This window comes from Miniopterus natalensis, chromosome 14, assembly GCF_054644295.1.
Source record: "Miniopterus natalensis isolate mMinNat1 chromosome 14, mMinNat1.hap1, whole genome shotgun sequence".
Taxonomy (NCBI): domain Eukaryota; kingdom Metazoa; phylum Chordata; class Mammalia; order Chiroptera; family Miniopteridae; genus Miniopterus; species Miniopterus natalensis.
The window spans coordinates 35,938,942-35,956,484 of NC_142094.1; the positions used below are offsets into that span (position 1 = coordinate 35,938,942).

At 39.5% G+C, this 17,543-nt stretch overlaps 1 protein-coding gene across 1 annotated transcript in view; it reads right to left on the reverse strand.

Moving 5' to 3' along the window:
- Positions 1-218: 218 nt before the first annotated feature.
- Positions 219-17,543, reverse strand: part of PANK1 (pantothenate kinase 1) — a 46,667-nt gene continuing 29,342 nt past the window's right edge. The window contains exons 3-7 of the mRNA XM_087824432.1: positions 13,150-13,403; positions 9,328-9,504; positions 8,717-8,840; positions 4,392-4,517; positions 219-1,678 (exon numbers count right to left, since the gene is read on the reverse strand). Of these exons, the coding sequence (XP_087680558.1) occupies positions 1,619-1,678; positions 4,392-4,517; positions 8,717-8,840; positions 9,328-9,504; positions 13,150-13,403 (741 nt within the window). The 3' untranslated portion in view covers positions 219-1,618. The remainder of the gene's footprint in view (positions 1,679-4,391; positions 4,518-8,716; positions 8,841-9,327; positions 9,505-13,149; positions 13,404-17,543) is intronic.

Here is a 17,543-nt window from a genome sequence, read left to right on the forward strand (position 1 = left end):
TAAGGATAAGAAAACTATGCTTTCAAAAATTCCTACAGAGCTACAGCTTCAGTGGAAGACACAGTGATTTGGACTTTGCCACACTTATGTGACAGCTTCCAGTTATGAAATGTAGGGTAGCAAAAATATAACACACGCTCATTTTATGGCACAAAAGCAGATAATATGAACATGAAAATCAGGAAATAAAAATAACATATATGCTAAAAAAAAAAAAATCACAACAGAAACAGGCTTTATTTCAAACAGACAAGCGAATACTTCAATTAACATCAACTTCAAGACTTGACAATATGGAAATTAAAGGTGGTGCTCAGAAGACAGAGAAGGAAAGATTCATCACAGAGCAATGTACAGCCCTTGCAAAATCCCTTTCGACAAAATGCTCAATTCAGAAAGTTAATTAGTTCTAACTCGTTAGGTCTCATGGATTTCAGTGTTCATCTAAGATTCACATGTGAAAGTTAACCTTCAGTCCCAATGATGTCTTTTAAAAAGAAAAAATATATATAGATTAGTATCATAATTTTGTTAAATTTTAGAAACTGAGATTGAAATATGGTTTTTAGTTTAAAATATTTCAAATGAAAAAACTTTATTGTTACTTAAGATGATTTGTTACAAAGCTCCTAGGTACATACATGTACAAAACAAAAGGATATCACCACCTGACACCTCAATCCCCCGCGTCTCCTAACCCTCCCAATGTGAACAATTCATCTACCAGGACACTATGCCCTAGAAATTTCAGTGTCCTGCACAAGGATTTGCTGCCACTCGTACTTTGTGGACATTTCATAATAGAATATTTCAATTTAATATAACTAACAGAAAATAAATCCAACAAGATACTGTATATTCATAAGGGATATGACAAAATTGCATATAATTTTCAACTGTGGCCAGACTCCTTAAATTCATGAACACTCTCAGTTTCCCCTTCGAGGGCACTTTTGAGAGCTTTAGGTCTCACATTTAACTTTGTGTTGAGTTAGACAGCACCTTGATTAATAGGAAGAAATATAGTAAAGGAAGGTATGGTGGGGAGGGGGAGTCACCCGAGGACAGAAACAGGGGCAAAGGCTCCTTTTCATAAGACCTTCAAACAGAGAAAACAAGACAATAAAAGGTAAACAAACAAAACAGTGTTCACAGTAAAACAAGCCAGATTTGTAGTTTCATTTGAAACCAACAGCAAATCATGAAACGTCATGAAAAATATAAGTAAAGGTAAAATCTCCTAGAGTAATTACTAAACAAATTTAAAATTACCACACTGATCAGTAAACCCCAGAAGAAGTATAAACAGCACTTACATTTCAGGTCCTTCTTAAACATCGTACAACTTTTCAAAGTTAATGCTTAAAATTGGTGGGTTTGGCTGTGCTGCACAAAACTTTTTTCTTAAAAATACAGTATACAGAAAAAAACTCTCGTATTCCCCATTTTGAATCATAAGCTCAAAACCCAAGAGTAGAAGATCAGATAGAAGGATTTTGAATTATTTACAAATCCAGCAGGTGCATGTGCCATGAATGGCTTGGCTTCCCTCCCACGGCGGATTCACCTTCTCCAGCTGCGGTTCCCAGGTCTCTATTCTCACAGAAGGCAGTTCCATCTACGGGTCATCAGTCATTTTGAACAGTTCCAACAGTGCCCCTACAGCTCCAAAGTAACCCTACAAAAACAATAGGAAAACTGTATGATTACCTCTGACCTTAGCCAAATATTTATTGTTTTTAAGAGCTCTAGGAATGCTGCTCCCTAATGTTGTAGCTAAGAGAAATTTAAAACCTTAACTCTGCCATGAAACATGGTGGAATAATAATATTAATAATAATAAAATGTATTGGATATTGATTTGTTTAATATACATATTAAATAAGTTGACTGATATAAAGTGCTTAGAAAATCGCACAGTGTGTGCTGCAGAGTGCTGTGAATTGTTGGTATTATAACTATTTCATTTCAATTCTTGCCATGGCAAAATTTATATTATTGCCCCCATTTCACAGATGAGAAAAGGAAGGTAATAAAGTAAATTACCCTTGCAGGATCATATGACATGTGCAAGGGCTCAACCCCAAATCTATCTGACTTCAAAACTGTAATATCTCACAGGGAAGAACTGTAAACGTCCCTCAGTAGATCTTGGAGAGGCAGCTAAATCAGCCCAAGTTTCCCTTTGCTCACCTGTAAAAGAAAATCCCATGTTTCTGTGAAAAATGACAGAAACTGAAAAAAAGAGATACTTTTAGAGAAACTGGTTTCTGAAAGGCAGGAGACTCTACACCTCTGGTATACGCCTGACTCAACAGTTACTGCAGAAGCAGGTGCCAAAATGCCAGGATGCTACAAGGCAGGCCTTTGCCTCCACTGCCTGTCGCCAGGTAACATTTATTGAGGGCTCACTAACTGTTCTAAGCACTTTACCTGGACTTACTCATTTAATCTGCACAATAACTTTAGGAGACATACTATTATGCCCCGCTTGACAAATGCCAACACAGAGATGGAGAGGCAGAGTCACTGTCTGTGGTCTCCCAGTCACTAAGAGGCTGTGCTCTTAACCGCTCAGCTAGACCACCTTCTCTTAGGAGACGCTCACTAATAGAAACGGAATGAATGAGACTGAGTGAGTGACACTCTTGAGGCAGAGAAGAAAAGCCACCATACCAGTCAGTGCTCCCCCAAAGTTCTCTCTCCACAGTATCCTCCAGCAAGGCCTGCCTAAGCCGGAGTGAATTTAAGAAAGCAGAGAATTTCTGCTACTTAAAAGGGGTTCTAAAATCGCTCCAGTTTCATTGGCTATAGAGACTTGAGTTACACATGATCCACAGTAACAAACCAAAGCCATAGTCCACAGAGGCTGAGGACTGTACAAAGTGACATGTGCTTTTACCCATACAAGTGGATTTCCCCCAAACACTGGGTCTAATTCCCTATCTCACCACTAGTTAACTACCAGTGTGCCCTTGCAGGCTTTTAATTCCTGGTGGCTTCCAGGTTTGTTTTCTGCATGAGTCCAAGAAAAAAAGGCTTTCTTCAGAATTAATTTCTATCACTGGGTCTTAACTATTTAGTATTTATGTTCCTATTGTTTTAAGCAATCTACAGGCTTAGCTCTAAATAACTTAAAATTGCATCAACAACTTCTCATATAAATAATTCAGTTTGGCAATGAAAAAATGCCATTACAATTGAAATTTATGATACCAGTTCTCTCAGTATTTTTCCTGCTGCATTATACCCTTGGGCTTAGGTATCTCCTGTGATAAATAGTTGCTCTTTACAGCACTGAATTTAAAGGGCTGGGGGAGAGAAGAGGTGGCAAGAGAGGAGTGTCCCTCACTCTCTCTCAGAAACCTCTGATTTCTATTAGTGTAGAAATTCGATATAAGGGACTCTGAATTAACCAACGCTCTCCATTTCTTCATAAACAGGCTGGTTATGTCCACGCTCACCAGCCACGCAAGACCACAAAGCTCTAGCCCAAGCACTTCTATTTTCACCAGCTGAGTTGTGCACTTGCCAAAAGGCAGCTTCATTTTTCCTCAAATTTGATAATGACAGTTTGATTGTTAGTGTAATAATCTAATTTAACTATATACCAACTCGACTAATCAAAACAGTATAAAATGGTCACTTCTATAAAAATGCAGTTAAATTCTTGAAAATGATTGAAAAAGGTAGTTAATACAGAAAGCTGCTAAGAGTAAATCTTAAAATTTCTCATCACAAGGAAAAATAATCTTTTTAACAAGGTGTAGTGATGAAAATAAACTTATTGTGGTAATCATTTTGCAATATATACATCAGGCCCTATGTTTTATACCTAAAACTTATAGTGTTATATGTCATTTATATCTTAACAAAACTGGAACCAAAACAAAATAAAGATGGAAAAAGCTAGTCACAAACATCGCTACTAACGTCGTGGGTGCCACATATGAAAGATTGAGGGGGGAAAGTCTACAATTCTACAACCAAATTGCTTTACTTCTTGATCCACTTTAAAGAAACAAGTCAGAAATCAAAGAAAGTGCATAATATGAAAAAATTATGAAGAACAAGACAACTACAGAACTCCAATCAGCAGAACTTATGCTCAAAAATAGGTCTTGTTCCAACAAAAAAACTGGTGAGTGAAAGAACATTTATACATTTATGTTAAAAAAAAAAAATGGTTAAAGTGGGGAGATTTTTTAATGACTACACATTTTAACTAATTTTTTTAAATTAATCAACTACCAGTCCTGATTGTTAGATAACTTCCATTTTATGTAGTTTTTCATTATCCTCTGTATAAATGCAAACTAACGAACCCACTCATGCTGGACAAACCAAAAAACTTTCATAGTATAATTTAAGTCCATGCAAACTTAACCTACCTCATGTTCCAAAAACAGAGCTTTTAACTGTCCTTTGGACCAAAAATCCATGGCATATGCTAGCAGCTTCATGGAAACCATATTGATTCTGAGAAAATTCCCAACAAACACAACTCTGTCGATATTCTGCAGGGGGATCAAAAAGAAAAACACACAATTGAATCATGGAATAAAAAAATCGCATTTAGCAAAGACCCAATGTTCTGTACACCACTGTACTCCCAGAACCTTGCAGAGTACATTCTTTTAAAATTAAAAGTGAAATTATTTCAGCATTTCCAAGATGAATTTGAGCAAACCTCAAAGTGCCTTCCACAAGAACAGAGGGTAAGATTTTGTTTGGATGAGGCAGAGACTAACATTGGGCTTATTTGCAGGCATTACATTAGGTTGCCTTAAGATTGCTCCCAACACTCATATATAAAATTGTAACTGGAGTTCAGGTTCAGCTAAATTTTCTTGGGCATTCTTTCAAGCCTCCAAACTTCTGACTATAAAATATTATTATAATCTACTCCCAAATAAAATGGCCATGGTATGGGTTATTTATCCATCTAATGATTTGTCCACTTTGCTCTGTGCCTAACACTGGGGAAAACGGAAAGAAACGGCACTTCTACCTTTAGAATATATGGTAGAATATCCCGTTTGGTCAACATGCAGGTTAAAATATGGTAACAAAAAAGACATTTATATTTCTGTTGTCATGGAAACAGATTTGCATTCTGAACAACAAAAAACACTGAGCTAGGCCTGTCTACCACACAGAGGCTGCTCGCCACTCGCTCGCTCACAGAGCCAGTTGCTATGGTCACTCCAATAAAAGGGAAAAGAGTCTTGGAAGCTGCATTATTTTCTGTTCAGTGTATGAAGAGCAACAAGGTCTGGGAACATTACCTTTTAACTGTCTCAAGTTTTAACAATGCATGTTTGTTAACCCATTAACCACTGTGGAAAATTTCCATGGGGAGAGGGGTGGGAGGTGGTATTAATAAATTTCACACATTAGAACTATAGCCACAGACCACCCGACTGAGAGGTGGCAAGGAACACTCAAAGAAACTCAGATTAAGAGGAATTTAATGAAATTTAGGAGTTTCACCTTTCCCCCCAAAACAAGGGAGTCCAAGGTAGGATTTGCTCAAAACCCCAGTCCTGCCTTACTCGGGTAGAAAGCCAGAAGGAATAGAAGTGGCATTAAATGCTGATGGACATCCCTTATTTCAAACACATTCCAAGTAGGTAAAAGATATATTTATTCCGGGGAAAAACATCACCATGAACAAATCAAAATGGAAAGCAATAATCAGAAAATATTTTCAGCCCGGCAGGTTGTGGCTCAGCGGTTGAGCAACGACCTAGGATCCAGGAGATCGGGGTTCGATTCCTGGTCAGGGCACATGCCTGGGTTGTGGGCTCGATCAATGACTCTCTCACCATTGAAGTTTCTATCTCTCTCTCCTTCTCCTTTTCTCTCTCTAAAATCAATAAAGATATATATTTTTTTAAAAATTCAGTATATATAACATAAAATGTATTATTTACCTCCAGATCAATAAGAAAAAAGACCAACAATTCAACAGAAAAATGTGTGAACAGTATTGACAATTCACATATATACGAAAGGAAAATATTCCTAACTATTAAATAGATTAAAAATGCTCAGCCTCACTTATAATAAGATACAAATTTAAAACCAAATAGGGTGGCATTTATCTATTAGATTAAAAAAAAAAGGTTTGATAACCCTCTATGGAGAAACTTATACTCTACTGGTGGGAGATTAAGAGAACCACCTCTGTGAAAATTACAATCAACACATCTTTGACCTAGCAATCTCCCCTCTAGGAATTTATCCTACAGATATTCCATGTATGCAAAATGGTGTACGATATATAATCATACACCATATCTATCTATTTATCTATCTACCTACACATCTAAAACAATTTTTTAATAATAGCAAGGTCTAGAAAAGCCTAAATATCATTAGAAAAATGACCAAATCTAGAATAGCAGCATATCTACATGTTAGGATACTCTATGGCCATTAATAAATGAAGTTACATTAAACAGGCCCATATGAACAACCTCAAGATATATTATCATGGAAAAAAAGCAGGAAGCAACAATTTTCGAAGTGTTTATTGAAGTATGTGGCACAGACTGATACATGATGTCTGAGATTTGCTTTCTCATATTTTAGCAAAATAGAGAGGGGGAAGAAAAGATAAATGAAATATGTATGGCCAAGTTTTAATAACTGTTGAGTCTGAGGTGATGGAGGTTCTTCATATTTCTTTCTCCTTTATGCGTGTTCACCAATTTCATACTAAAAGTTTTATAAACACCAAAGCAGTATGTAGAATAGTAGGTAGAACGTGAATGGCATGGCATGTGATTATATCTCAATAAAGCTCTTGTTAGGGAAAAAATGTTACATAGAGCTTGCTCCCTTTGAAGGGATACACTTATCGTCTAATGCATACAATATAGAGTAAAAACACAAAAACTAAAAAGAATGGCTGCCTCTGGAGAGGTTAACATCGAGGAGCAGCGGCGGACACGGTGACTCCCTTCCCTGAACACCCTCTTGGCGTCTGTACTGCGCGTTTGCATTACCTCTCTTCAATTAAATGAAAAACACTTTAAGCGGATGGAAAAGCATTTCATAGCATTCCCATAACCACAGCAAAACTATTTTAGATTTAGTGCATGTGGCTGAAATGAGAGATTGTCCAGTCGGTGACTCTAGGGAGCAAAGCCATAACACAGCTTGCATCACTGCCCTCACGGGGACGCGAGCTGTGTCCCAGGGAGCCTGCCCCGGCAGGATGCCAGCTAACACAGCCCTTGCCTGAGGCCACCGGTGATTCCCCTCATTCATTCCACTCCACAGAAACTTCTCAAATACTTACTCAAACTAGTGTGTAACACTTGCCAACAGGAAATTTTGCTATGGCTATAAAATAAGTGGCATTGAAATTGAAATCAAAAGTTAAAAATAAAATCAGTTGTCCTCCCTCAAAAGGGATTATGATACCTGTAAAAAAAAAAAACACCCAAAAAAACCTGCTGGCTCACTCAAGCTCTGTGGAAAGGAGGGGAAAGGGCATCCACTGCTCACACCCATTGAATTGACCTTTCAGAGTCCATGAGTACAGCCAACTACACACATGAGCCTTAAGGCTTGTTTGGCTTCTTGGAAAAAGTCTTTTTAAAGGTTAATATCAAAATAACAAATTCTCTGTTAGTGAATCCCATGACCAAAGTGCACTTTGAAAAGGCATGTCCCTGAAATCCATCCTTTCGTCTAATTATCAGCTTCCCATTTAATCTCCATCTGAAATGGGGACTTACAAACAGTATGACCCTGACCAAAGTCCAGTGCCATATTCTATTCAGTATCATGAAAAGAGGGTGGCTCTCTTGTAACCCCAGAGCTCAAAGGCAGGGCTGGCATCCACCTGTCACAGAAACTGCCTCACACCGTTTAATACTCTACTATTCAACTGGGTGGGGACTGCAGGGGGTGTCTGCAGTACCTGTAATGTTCTATTTCTTAATCTGAGTGGTGGCTATACAGGTGCGTATGTGATAATTCAGAGCCTGCTTCTGTATGTATGTTGGATTTGTTAAAAACTGTATTTTTAAAAAACTCTATTACTGGTGCGACTATGATTCTTTAATACTTCTATTACCTGCTCCATACCCAACCCCCTTTCTTGTCTTCCTAACATTGAGTAAGAGCTGGTCCACTTGACACATCTTGTATTTCAGAAAAGGGTTCCCTTTTCCTTCAAAGGAAATTTACAATATTTTGAGCATGTTACCAAAGCTCTGTCTGCGACCAGCTCTCCCCCTTCCTGTGCCTGGGGCTCTGGCTGGCTCAGCTGCAGCAAGCTCTCTCTGCTTTGATAGCCCTGTACAATGCTGCTTGAACTCCATGCCACAAGGCAACACTGTAAAGAAGCTGAAAGCAGAGAGAATATCCAATCTTGCAAGTGGAACTCCTCGCCCACACATATTTGCAGGGGTGCACAGAGCTTTTCCTCACATTTCAACAGGTACATGGCAGCAATGACGGGGAAAGAGGCTAAGGCATGTTTCTCCCATGGATGGATGGTCTTGTCGTCTTCCAGTGCCTACTTAAAAATAAAACACATATTCTTCCTCCCACCCACACGTACCCTTCTAATTCAACTAGGTGTGCCTATAAAGGGCAGGTTTCCCAAGGATTATAGTCTGCAAGGCTCAACAGTTATTGCACTGCCAAAGGTGATGCATGTGAATGGCACCCGGCTGTCCCTGGGTTAAGGCCTTACCTCATTCAACGCACACATCCGCGCAATGGAACCAATGTTGTTGGTGATGGTGACCAGTGTGGCTCGGGCAAGGTCTTCTTTGCTGATGGACTCTCGCTTTTCCTTACTCATCATGTTGCCAAAGCTAAGTTGGAGATATTAGCGAGAGTGTTTAAAATCATCCTCAGCAGACCCCATGCGTCCACCAAAGTACTGTGGGAAGCTGCAGGAGTTCAATCTCAAATGACTCGATTTCGCTGCCACGGTTTACAAGCAGACAGAATTACAATATGAATGGTTGGCTGCCCTTTTCTTAATACGAACAAAATAGCATGGCTATTAATGGGGGGAACATTTTTTTTTTAATGCCTCTAGATATCTGGACAAGAATGAAACAGGAAACTGCTGCAGTTTTCCAGAACCTTCTTTCAAAGTTGCCCTGTTTTAAGCACAAGCATCAAGAGCTAAACATCGCGGTGCTTCATAAAGGGCAGGAGATCATATCTGAGCTCCAACCCCATATATAGTTGCACCCGCTGGGGCAAGGTCTTTAAAAAGAGCTAAATGAAAAGCCCGGGTGGAAAAGTCGCCTTGTGTTTAATCACTACTGCTCCTAGCCACTTCGTCTCTACCTTGATGCTACGGCAGATCCTTGAAGGCCAAATCGTTCATAGTCTCCTCCGTAAATGTCCTTCACCAGCTTATCAACATTGGTGCTGTCGCCTTTAGCTGCCATTTCCAGAGCTTCTTCAAAGGTCTCACAACCAGTCAGCAAGCAACATAGGCCTAGGAATGTTCCACCTCCAAGACTGAAGGGACAATAATGTTTATTTTTAAATTGTACTTAAAGATATGCCCATCCAAGTCCCCAACGACACCAAGACCACTCATATAGGTTAAGAAAAACAGAGAGGCACTTGAATTAAAGTGCTAGGGTACAAAAGAGCCTTAGGGTAGATTGGATAAAAAAAAAAGAGGGCAGAGACTAAAAAGAAACATCAAGGAAAACTTGCCCCTGAATTTAAGAGCAAAACCAGAGAGATTCTCACTGATTTCTGTTGTGAGACCTTCAACTTAGCCACTAGCCTAAGTGTTTCAGTCTCTCCACCTATAATACGAGGCCAAATCATGATTACTCTTATTTGGATGGTCTGAAAGCAAATAATCAGAGAAATTACTATTATATATTTTCTATATGCAGCAGGAATACAAATACTTAGAAAAAGAAACTGTGTGTACATGAAGCATAGTTTGCATCTAGAGAGCCAAACTCTGGTGACTAAACTGACCTAGGACTCAGCGAGGAATAGCCAGCCCGAAAGCTGCATCTTTCACCTGACTTCACTTTACTCTAGCTAAGATCATCTCATTTAACCTCCTTGGAAATTTCTGAAAGGAAGCCACTGATTGGTCTCATACTGTATTTTTTCTAGTAGACTCTGGAAAATAGTTTTAATATTTTACTTACCACCAAGAGTCAAAAATAGTAACAAAGGTCAAAACAGTTTCAAAGCTCAAACTGTGTTTTAAAAGCTTTTGATTGTTTTGGGGGAAAATTCCTCTGAAACAGTCTTTTTAGACAAAATTAGAAACTGATTATGGTCCTCGAGAATAAACTCAATTGTGTATTAATGTCAGTTACCTGAGGGAGTTTGGCTCAAATGAACTCATAAAAAATTCTTAAAAAAATAAAGTTACCTGAGGGAAAGGAAAGCGGATTGGGAGTTGATCTATCACCAGTACACTCCGGGTAGGCCAAGAAGCACTGGTGTGACCATGGTTTTACTCTCTTGCCCACCCAGAGTGGTAAATGTGAAGAGCAAATTGCCCACATTAATTTCTTCTGAAGCTCCAAGAGCTGTCAGCCCTGGGAATCCCTTAAATGTGTTTGGATACTGAATTCTAAGAAAAAATTCAGGCTGAGATTAAGGTTATTTTTAACTTAAATTTGGAAAAAAAAATCTAGGGTATATTTACTGTCCATAACCACCAACCAGAAGGTACCAGATTCTAGATAGGCATAATAACATCTAAAGGAAAACTGTATATAACATTTCATAAGTAGTGATTCTTACAAAAATCCATACTTGATGGCAATTAAGGGTCCTCATGGAAAATTTGTAGCTAGGCACCACCAGTAGCAGCTATCCAAACTGTAGGTGCAGTACCATGAGGACAGAAAGGGCTCCATGGACACTGTTGCCTTGACAACCCAGGTACAGTAGAAATTTTGGATTTCCTCTAAGAAAGTTTATCTTCATTTACATTTGACATGGCGGGTTATGCTAGGTTGTTGGTTTCAGTGTACCCTACTGTTTTAACTGGAGCACTTTTTGGTTTGCTTGCCAGCTGGATTTGTCTTGTTTTCTCCCTGTATATATTTTAAGTCTTTGCTCCTATTTCTAGCTTTATCTCTCATTGACACAACCTTTCTTTGAATATCGGAGACTGGTATTAATCAAGGCGTTCAACAACCTACTCCAAACACAGGCAACTGAAGAATTCGGCTGACTTAGAAAGAAGGCAACTCATCAACGGATGTGTTGGTATGAGTGAAAAAGAACAGGTGCTTTGTATGACTGGGAAATGACAGGTGACTCCAGACGAAGACTCGGAGCTGAATGGGGAAAGCGAGCATGCATTTGCACAGCTGGCACACTGCAGATAGGAAGGAATTGAGTCATAGAAGGGCGCTTCCCCGGCCTGCTAGACGTTACTTAGTCAAGTGATTCTCTTCCTCATAATCAGCTACATCTGTCCGTTTCAGCGGACACACAGTAAGATCCTCAGCAAATGAAAGACAAAAACATACCACTAGAAACAACTGTTGAATATCTTTTTTTAAACCCAACAACCTTATAGTGAGGGATTTTAAGGAGAAGTAGAGGAAACCTTCAGTTACTGAGTACTTGTGCCCTTAATATCAATTCCAAAACAATGAGAGGAGCTATATTGGAACTCTCACTGAAGTTTCGAAATTCTTTACATTCCTCTTTTAATAGACTACATCTTCTAAGAATGTCAGTCCTGTTTTTTTTCACTGACTCCTATAGTAAAATTGGAGCGATGTCAATAAAAAATGTTGCTACCTAATCTAGGATGTGATGAAATTACATATAACACTGAAGACAACCATTAGAAATCATGTTTAAAAGAAAACTGATATCCCGTAATGATGAGGCTTCATAAAAATAAAAATGCTTGGTTAGAAAATAGGGTATAACACCAGCCTGGAATTACAGCTATCAGATCACAACAGTAGCAAAATGTAAAGCTGGAGCCATTTGCTTCAAGCAGTGACTCCCAAAGTGTTCCACACACTGATGTTTGCTACTGACCACAATAGTTTCTACCAGTGGTTCTCTAATGTGGATCAAAAGAAAACTTTGGTAGAACAACTCTGGTTGGACAAGGAGGATCTGGGGCCCAGAATCTTCCTTTCCCCAGTGGTGAACCACTGATTTATACAGACTCATCACAAGTCATGGAACTACAGTAGAAAGCAGTGCTTATCTAATGGATGAATAGTACTGCAGAATTTCAGTACAGGGAAGGCCTGTAGAAACTGTCTAAGAAACAACTCCCTTTATGGCACAAATGAGGATACTGAGGCCCAGAGAAATTAAATGATATCTTCATCTATCAAAAACAATGATATCAATATCGGGTCCCAAACCACAAATCACATGGCACTAGTTTCTTAAGTTGTTCCTCCAAAAATGGGTTCTCTGGTCCAATTAGTTGGAGACACAGTAATTCCAAATCCTCTTAGAAGAAAAACCTATTTAATTTTGTTTGTACCAGGGCTTCTCAGATTTCTGATCCCAGATCCTTTCTCATCTGAATCCCCATTAGGAGGAAGCTGAGCCCCTCTGCCCTTGGGTATGTATGCACTAAAATACAAGGCACTCTACCCAACTGTGGTGACAGGGCTGTTTTCCTGTCCATTACATTCCAAAATTCCCTGTGAGGTATGCCGACTAGTTGTTTTCAGCTGCAGCATTTACCTGACATTCCTTATAAACTCAGTTTAGTTTACTGGTTGGAATGACATATTATTTCAAGCAATTCATTCTGAGCTAGGCACCAAGGTGGTTCCAAAAGACAGTTTTTTTGGAAACTGTCCCAAGCATCCTTTCATCTGGATTCTGCTGTGCTTACTGTCCCTGCCATTCACTTGGTACTTAATATGTACTGCCTTTGGGAAAACTTCTGATGTGTGTGACCTCTCTTCCCTCAACCTAACCAGTTTCCAGCACAGAAGGACTGTGTTTTAGTAACCTTTATATAAGTCACCCTCTTAATATATGCAATAAATCCTTTTTGATTGACAGAGGGTAAGATCTTTTTTTGAAAAAAATATATTCACCATAAATAACCTTTTAAAACTGGTCTTTAAGGAAGAGACCTGGGTTTAAGTATAAAAACATTCTCCTGGTGAAAAGCACGTTTACCTGGTCCCTGTAACTCTTTTATAGTTGTCCTTGGAGTACACAGCTAGGATGCTGACACCTGAGCCCATGTTCACAAGCAGCATTGGGTATGGGTTATCAAGGCAGTATGGCTTTTTTTGACACAATTCAGGATTTGTGGGATTTTCAAAATAGTAACACTCCGGCTTGCCGTTGAAACCAACAGAGTCAACGTAGAGCAGGCCCTGAATCAGACAATCCAGTTCGTCCAGTTTATGGAGCTGCAGATCTGCGATCTGAAAGGGAAAAAACCTTGTGAGAAAGGCTGCCACAGCCTTAGGAGAAGCACCAGAGAATTTTAGCTGGATTTAAAATGTGATATTAATATTAAAAGTATGGAAACACCAAGTTGTAAATTCTTGTCGATCATTAGCGTTGGCCTGATGTCCTGTCTACCCACAGTGCCAGCTAAGGGGCAGTCGCTTGCCTGGCTGCTAGAAAAGCACCTCACCAGCATGTGGAATGGGTTGTTGGGTGGCCCCTGAAAGATAATATCCATGTCCTAACTCACAGAAACTGTGAGAGTTTCCTTATATGGAAAGGGGGTCTTTGCAGATGTCATTAAGTTAAGGATGTTGCATCCTGGATTACCCATTGGGGTTCCAATGACAAGTTTCCTATGAGACACACAGGAAAGATCTGATAGCCATGGGAAGGCTGTGTCAAGATGAAGGCAGAGACTGCAGAGCTGCACCACACGCCATGGAATGCCAGTAGCCACCAGAAGCTAAAAGAAGAAAGGAATGGAATCTGCCCAAGAGCCTCTGCCGTGTGATCTGTCAAGCCCTTGATTTCGTTCTGGCCTCCAGAACTACAACTGAATAAAGTTCCATTGTTTTAAGACACATATACAGCATGCCACTGAGAAAGGGGCTCTCCCACAGGATGCAGAGAGCGAGATGTTCTGAAAGCAGCAAGAGCCCTCACTTCCTTGGCAGAACATGAGATCCTGAGGGTGGCATGTTGAGCCGGGGAGCAGGGGACAATCTCATAAGCCCACAAAGTCCAACTCCCTTTTTCCCAGGCCTGAGCTTTGCAGTTAGGCAGACATGGCTTTGAATTCTGGCCGTAATAGTTAACTGAGGGATGTGGGGCATGTTACTTAATTCATGATCCTCAAGAATGCTGTTACTGCTGGTCCAGAGGTCTGGGTTGATGATAAATTTCCACAGACCCCTCCCCCCCAAAAAACACTAGCAATCAACCTGAAACTGAACCAATTAATGAAGGAACATAATTTATAAGGTCTAATTTAACATTTAAAGATCTATTTAAGAAAATAATGACTGGTATTTATTGTTTACTACTTGCCAAGCACTTGAACTAGATCATTTAATTCTCCCCAAAACCCCATAAATAGGTGCTATTCTCCTCATTTTATGCTTAAGGCTCAGAGAACTAAATAACTTTCCCTACGTGATACAACTTGCAAATATCTCACATACACTTGCTGTTCTTCTCTTTCCCATTCCTACTGGGTACTGCTTCTGGCATCGGGAAACAACCTATAGAAGTACTAAGCTATTTTGCCAAAAAGGAAATCATCTTCATCACCAAAGTAAACAATCATTCTAAGTGATACCAGGTGTTAAATATATCTCAAAAACGATTCCAAACATTTTTTACTAAGTGAAACTTTTCCGCAAGATGCATGCAATTATATACATTTTAAGGGGGTAATGCTAGAAGTACAAAATCATCAGGAGACCGAAAAGACTAAAGTGAGACACAGCAGTGCAGGTGCTCCTCTCTCGGTTCTGGACTCCTCAGCTTCCTCTATCACACTCACAGCACCAGTCACACATCTGTTTTCTGGTTCATTGGGTCCCCCTGGCACCAGGACCAAAAGCCGGTACATAAATGAAAACAGGAAAATTATCACTTCCTGGATTACCCCAAACTGAAAAGTAACAATTTCATCAGTCAGTTTTGGGATCATAGGTTAAGCTGCTTAAAAATTAATCAGATTGGTCAACAATATTGATAGCCATGTCCAAAGACAATATCACAAACATGGACACAGACAGTCTGTCCAGCTGGACATCCTGAAACTATGCTAGGGAAAAAGAAAAACCCATCGGGGCAAATAAGCAAAGGAAACATTGTTATCTCACCTTTCCCCTCAAAATCATCTTCAAAGAAAGTGCTAGCACCGAACAAACATCGCTTCTACACATTTTACTGAGGGATAAATATTTCTGAAGCCTGAGGCCATACATCTCCAAAGTAGGAAACAGAAATATGAGTCACTTTCATTGAGACCCATTCAGGAAAAAGGACAGGTTCCCCTGGGTAAGCAATGAGCCCGATCATTACTTAGACTTTCGTGCGTGCCGACTGAAACTCAAAACAAGATGGGAATTACTCTTAGACTTTGCAGTTCGTTCGAACAACTGAACCAACTTAGTGGAAAGCCTAAAACAGCATGTCTAGATCCCAGCTACAGAGAAACATTTTCTCTGGGCCTAGTTTTCTTTGTATCAGTGATTCCCTGCATGCACAAATTAGAAAAAATATGGATCCTAAACATAAAGAATGTTCAGGATACAACTGTAAGAGATTCTCTTTATATGCTTCAGCTCAGTCTGTCATCAATAACTAAATAGCTAAACAAATAAATAAATCTGGTAAAAACCATCCCAAGAAGTTCTATACTCCCATACTCCGTGGGGAAGCGTTCTATGGGCTTCCCCCAAACCAGTGTTATCATTCTGCTGTAGTTGAGAAATGAATGCCCCAATTGGACTTCAGAACTGAATATAATACACATCTGTATGATACCTGATACTTCCCTAGTGCTTTTGCTGACACTGGCTCCATAAATCATACTGGAAATGGCAGAAAAAGTTATCTTACTAAATCAACATCAACTTCCATATAAAATTGTTGGTTCTGAATTATAAATTTCATTCAGAGCACTTTCTCTTCATAAGAGAACACCAAAAATGGCAACTTCTTCCTCACACAGCCAGTTAAAAGGGCCATACACGAGAGGTCGATTTTAAGTATAAAGCCAGAGCGAAGTGGAAGAAAATGACCCTGTCCACCAAACCTTCAGCCCCTGCACTATCACATATCAGTCCCCAGATTAATAACTGAAACCAATAAATGGTCCTGATGGTCACCTTAGATTTAGAATATCACATATTCACAATTACCCTACTCTCTCCTGATGACTATTGCACATTTATGGATTTTTGTAGATTGTTTCCTCCAGGAAAGCCAATTCTTAAGTCCTCACACCTTAAAAAAAAAGTAATGAAACAATCAGAAAATCCTTCTCTTCCCTAAGTCTCACTTCTACCAAATAAAATTGTTGTACTATCCTGTTTGTTCAGAGGGCAGGTCTTTTTTGTTTTAAGTAATTAAGAGACTCACTTCTAACTTCTGATTAATGTTAGTCTTGGGCTGAAAACGCCTTCAAGTTAACGTATCTATTGTAATGAAGAGCTAGGCGGACAGAAAGAATGAGTTTTTAAAATAAATTTTCTATTGTTAAAATACTTTCCATCCTAAAGAATACTCTTATTCAAGTTAGAAAGTGGAGCTGTGGGTGAAAATATTAGATTTGGTACATAAAATATTCTGGGAGGTTCTTTGAGACAAAACTCATAGACTATAGGGAATGGGGACAAACAGCAAGCTAACTGAAACCTACAGTGTTAAGTGTCCTGGTGTCTGACCACACAGGGGTCTCCCCTTGGGGATCATTTTAAATGGCGGGATTCCTCAGTGGCTTTCCATTTTCTTTCCTATCAATATAAAGGCTAACTTTTGACAGTGAAAAAATTTTTTGTGATCCTGATCCTAAAATCTTAAAAGAAATGGGAATGGAGAAAAAAGAAACGCAGCTTTGTTCAATTGAAAATATTCTACACAGTGGTCTAATTCAATGTTGCTCTGTACAGTAACATACCATACAGGCTTGTGGCCTAGGAGCAATAGGATACTGTGCCCTATAACAGTAGGCTATATTGTGTAGATTTGTGTAGATGTACTCTCTGATGTTCCCGTAACAACAAAATTTCTCAGAACATCTTCCTAGTGTTAAGCAAGTGCACCTGGCACCTGCTCCTTGCTCCAATCTATTAGGCTTCAACAGCCTGCCCGAGGGAGCAGAGGCCCCTTTACCTTGGTTGTGATAATACACTACCTTTCTCAGCTCAGAACCTTGAGAAACACACTTGTTCGTGGCCAACATACATTGAGTAACTTCCTTCCAGAACACAATTACCCCAGAGGAGGGATGGAGGCACTGATAGACATTGCATAAATGCTCCAGGTCACTTCGGTTCACTTTGGGCTCCCCAGTGGAGGCGGACAGATAGGGTGTCCTTGAGCCACCTAGGGAGCTCACGGGACTGGGGCTGGGTCAG